This window comes from Stomoxys calcitrans, chromosome 3, assembly GCF_963082655.1.
Source record: "Stomoxys calcitrans chromosome 3, idStoCalc2.1, whole genome shotgun sequence".
NCBI classification, from domain to species: domain Eukaryota; kingdom Metazoa; phylum Arthropoda; class Insecta; order Diptera; family Muscidae; genus Stomoxys; species Stomoxys calcitrans.
The window spans coordinates 11255131-11260519 of NC_081554.1; the positions used below are offsets into that span (position 1 = coordinate 11255131).

Genomic DNA, 5389 nt, shown 5'->3' on the forward strand with positions numbered 1-5389 from the left:
AAATTTAATTTTTCTTGAAATTTTCTATAAATTTTTCAAGTTTGGACAAAACTTTCTTTACCAAAAAAAAAAAACATTTTTTAATTATTTATTGATGAATTTCAGTTTATATGTAAGATTTCTATGGCAATTTAATGTTTACAAAATTGTCACTAAATTTAGACAAAACATTTTCTATAAAATTTTTGTTAAATTTTCTAGAACATCAAACTGCCACTAAAATTTCTATAAAAATCAAGCTAAAAATTCTATGAAAATCAAATTTTTACTGTTTTTTAACACAAAATAAAATTTCATTCGTAAAAATCTTATGACCTTGATTTTGAATAAGGAAAAATGTTACTCCTTTTAATATACATCGATAGGTGTTATGTAAACATTTCTAGCTTAAAAAAAAAATATTTTATAAATATTTTTGAAATTTTAAATATTTTATCGTTTTATTTTAAAACAAATTAGAAGCTTTATAAAATCTTTAAAAATGTGTTTTCTATTTTTTCAAAATTCCAAATCTTGGCTCTTAAGTAATCTTATGTGTGGGCGAATAAAAGCGGACGGACGGACGGTAGGAGGAAGAAAAAAAAAACAAAACGAATAAATTTGAAACAACCAAAAACCAGTGCCCCTGGATGTTAAAGAGCGAGAGCCCAGCAATTCAGGGGACAATAACGTCACAACTTGGGTTCCGTTTTGCTGCTGCTGTCGATAATATTGTTGGTGTTGTTGGTGCTTGTTGTGCGCAGAAGAGACGTAGGAACTTTGAAATCAATCGTATTTGGATTTTATGAATGAAACCCATCACCATATGTTGATGACAACAACAACAAAAAGGCCAACGTCATGTCCAGGAGTTGATTTTGTTTTATGTTTTCTTTTCGTGTAGCGATTAAGGAGGTATGGCTGGGACTTACCTTTATTAATGGTACTGCTGCTAATGACACCACTATTGCTGCTGCCAAGGCCATTAAAAATTTTATTCGAATTTTTGGGATGATTTTGTTGGGCATTGGAAGCCAATTCGGAATTTTGCACCAAAACAGATGTGGGCACCGAAGCAACAGTTGCTATTAAGGCCAAAGCCAGATATAGCCTAAGACTAAAATCGGCTCGAACGAATTCGAGTAGTTGACTCAGTAAACGCATATTTGAGTTTAAGGTGTTTTTACACACACACACAAATATTCAAAACAGAGTTTGTTTTCTTTTTCTGGCTTTTGCGTTTGGTTTATTATCACACTTTTCACATTCACAAAAATGTTTTGTTTATTTTTATATTTAAATATTTCTCAATTTTGTTTTTTAAATTTTTTATTTTAATTCTTCTTATGCTCTCGCTTTGGCTTGCGTGTCCAAGGATATGTGTTTACAGCACCAGAGTCCTGAATGAACTGCTAAAATATTTAACAAAGCAACAGTTTTTATTGTATTCTTGGCCTCAATTTTTTTCATATTGGACCCAAAGAGTGTGAGCGGACGTTTGCGAGTGTGTGTGTGTGCGTGTGTGTGTGTCTATGCGAGTGCGTTTTGTTGCTCTGTGCTTCGTTTTTACTTCTTTGGCTGCTGTTGTTCTCGTTGGGCTACAATGCCGTGGCCAAAGTTTGGTCGTTTGTTGTCGTCTTCGTTGTCGATGTCGTCGTTTCTATTTCATTCACATTTCCACGAGCCCCAAAGGTAGTCAGTAGGCAAGCAGGCAGGCTGGTCGGCAACTTTCTGGCCAACCAACTGAAAATCTAACAAACCTCTCGCCCCCGCAAAACTCTCTTTGCTTTGTTTAAGTGGCTCCGCAAAGCAAAAAAAAAGCACAAACCCCGGCCAAAACCCAAAAAAATCCATCACTGCTGCTGCTCCTGCAACAGAACCTCCGTACACTTCTCCTATCTACGTCATTGATGGGGCCTTTGCCGCCTTCGCCGCAAACACAAATAGCCTTAAATGCTGATGTTTGAGTTCGGAATTCCGTGGCTTCATTTAGTGTTGAGCCTTAACAGCTTTACCACAACTGTGTGTCATGATTTTTGCCTGCTCGTCAAGCACCACCTACCACCTACATGCCCAACTCTCAACCTGTTTGAATCTCTTTGAAGAGAAGCTACATTCGAGTTATTACATTGCACAAACGGCAAATTTCATTGTTTTTTTTGTAGGCTCTATACCTTTGAGTTGTTTGCGGTACTTGCAGCATATAGACATGCGCAGTTCTCAAACTTTTGATAATGGTTTTTGTCCTTGCTTTGAGATAACTGTTAAAGCTTTTTGGAAAGAAAAAATTAAGAAAGTTTCAAAAGCTCAAAATGTTTCAAACGATTTTCTTGAAATTTTCAAATGTTAGGTATTTTTCCTGTACTCGGCAAATGGATGAGACTCAAGGAGTTATATTGGGAGATTTTATAGGACAATTTAGATGAAATGGGAAATTTGAGGCTTCCAAAAGTCAATTTGTTGATTTTTATACCCTCCACCAAAGTATGGGGGTGTACTAATTTCGTCATTCCAATTGTTACACATAGATCGTTTCGTCACTTTTTTAGTGACTTCCTCAAAGGAATTCGTCTATTTAGGTTAGGTTAGGTTGAAAAGAGGGTGCAGATATTAATCCGCCCCATTTCACCATGGACATACACCTTAGCCAGTAATCGGCTTGTTGTGTGCTCTAAAAACTTAAAAGTTAGGGAGTCCGTGCTACTTACAAAATCCTTGTTTTCCATACCACTCCTCTAAGTTGGTTTATGTCTGGTATCGTGTCCCCACCTAAGTACCGGTGTCTGTTGGCCACGAAAGCCGGGCAATGACATAGAAAATGCCCCAACGTCTCCTCATCTTCCCCACATACCCTACACATACTGTCTCTTGCCGCACCAATTTTGCATAAGTGAGCTCGTAGTCCTAGAGGCCACCGTAGCGCCTTGGATAGCATGTCCGCCTATGACGCTGAACGCCTGGGTTCGAATCCTGGCGAGACCATCAGAAAAAACAAAAAAAAATTTCAGCGGTGGTTTTCCCCTCCTAATGCTGGCAACATTTGTGAGGTACTATGCCATGTAAAACTTCTCTCCAAAGAGGTGTCGCACTGCGGCACGCCATTCGGACTCGGCTATAAAAAGGAGGCCCCTTATCATTGAGCTTAAACTTGAATCGGACTGCACTTATTGATATGTGAGAAGTTTGGAATGTTTATGGGCAAAATTTGCATTTTTTGAGCTCGTTGTCCTATGTGTTCCGTTATGCCACCAAAAGCCACTCGTCTTCTCCCGATCCGGATCACCCCATAGGATTTTCGCCGTCCTACTGATTGTTTCGCTGTTCCACAGTGTTACAGAGTTATATCGACGACAGTTCTCCGGCTTTCATTGCCAATTCTTGTGCCCTTTCATTCCCACTTACTCCGTTATGGCCCGGCACCCAAACGATGCGGATTGTGCCATCCTCAAAGAAGTCTTGCACTGCACGACTGTTAGGGACCTTACCGTCCTGCTTGTTATTGCCCTTATGGCCATTTTACCGTCCGTAAAGAGTTCACACTCGACGTACTCGAGTTAGCACCACATCACCTCACGCATTCCGTGATCGCCCGGATTTCCGCCTGCAGGGCCGTATTATTGTCAGGCAGTCTAAAACAGATCTTAGTCCCTGGGTTCTCAATGTATACCCCCAGGCCCACTTGGTCTGCTAGCTTTGATCCGATCGTGTAAAAATATATTCCAGCTGGCTAAACAAGGGTTCCGTCAATCCAAGACTGTGCCACTGGCAGCAGTGCCTCGCACTCGACCTCAAGGTTCATCTCAGGTATCCGATCAGAAACCTCTTCCCATTCTTCCAGGTTTCCTATCGTCAACTCGATTATACCGCGATGGTATGAGCTGCTCCCATCCTCAATCTATTCACCCATCGCCTTAAATCCATAGCTGCAGTGGCTGCCATGGAGTTACGAATGTCATCCGTGGCACCAAGCCCTCCAAAGCGTTGGGCCCTGACGCAATCTCTACACTGATGCTGAAGAATCTGAATCTGCCTGGTGTCGAATAAATCACTACTGTCCATAACATGTCTTTGAACACTTTTATAGTACCCGATGTCTAAAATATTCTTAGGAAGCCACCGAAGCGTAGAGGTTAGCATGTCCCCCTATGACGCTAAACGCCTGGACTCGGCTATAAAAAGGAGGCCCCTTATCCTTGAGCTTAAACTTGAATCGGACTGCACTCATTGTTATGTGAGAAGTTTGCCCCCGTTTTTTAGTGGAATGTTCATGGGCAAAATTTGCAAATTTCCATTTGATGTCTAAAATATGGACATAGTGATGCCGCTACCGAAGCCTGCAAGGGACCCGAGTAAGGGGGAGTTGTACAGACCGATCTCCCTTCTCTCACCAGTAGTCAAGATGTTTGAGTTGAAACTCCGCCCTAACCTCGTTGGAGAATTTCCATTTGCCGATCATCAGCATGGATTTCGAATACTGCATAGCACAACACCGTAGCGCAGAGGTTAGCATGTCGGTCTATGACGCGGAACGCCTGGGTTCGAATCCTGGCAGGAACATCAGAAATTTTCAACGCCTGGGTTCGAATCCTGGCAGGAACATCAGAAATTTTATGCTGGCGACATTTGTGATGTACTTTGCGATGTAAAAGCTTCTCCCCGAAGAGGTATAGCCCTGCGGCATGCCGTTCGGACTCGGCTGTCCCTTATCCTTAGCATTGAGCTTAAAATTGAATCGGAAAGCTCTCATTGATTTGTGAAAAGTTTGTCCCAGTTTCTTCATGGAATGTTCATGGGCCAATTTGCATTTACATAGCACAACAACTGCTTTGCAGCCATCATCGCACCCATTTGCCGTGGCTTCAATCAGCCCTGGCCATGTTGTTGTTATAGCAGTATGTTGTACACTGAGGCGGCAGCCCTTGCCGATGAAGGAATTTATCGGGTCAATCCGGTACGTACAACCGGCTGCCATAGGATTGACATCGCACACATTTGCTGTGGCTTCAATCAGCACTGACCATGTGATAGGGCGGTCCTCGTGACACTGGACCTATCGAAAGTATTCGACACGGTTAGCTATGCCAAACCATTCTAGGACATCGCTAACAAGTCGCTCCAGTCAACACGTCCCTCCAGCCAACACGTCCCTCCAGCCAACACGTCCCTCCAGCCAACACGTCCTTCCAGCCTCCAGAAATGCTGGGTCGCGTATTATCTGTGTATTCGCTAGTCATTTGTGGATCATAGGGATAAGAAGTCCAAACACAGTAGAGTGAAATAGGTTGTTGTTGTAGCCGTGTTTTGTGCACTTTGCTGATGACGAACTTCATTCAGTCAATCCGATACAAACAACCGGCTGCCATGGGATTGAGGCTTCATCGTATCAACCTGATACTAAGTAGGTACCGAG

General features: G+C 42.0%; 1 protein-coding gene across 2 annotated transcripts in view; it reads right to left on the reverse strand.

The window, feature by feature from the left end:
• Window positions 1-3649, reverse strand: part of LOC106087607 (uncharacterized) — a 52650-nt gene extending 49001 nt beyond the window's left edge. Inside the window, exon 1 of one of the 2 annotated variants that reach the window (XM_059365856.1) lies at window positions 912-3649. In XM_059365856.1, coding sequence (XP_059221839.1) covers window positions 912-1143 — 232 coding nt within the window. In that variant the 5' untranslated portion in view covers window positions 1144-3649. The remainder of the gene's footprint in view (window positions 1-911) is intronic. The other variant, XM_013252721.2, reaches the window with a different exon arrangement.
• Between the last annotated feature and the right edge of the window lie 1740 nt (window positions 3650-5389).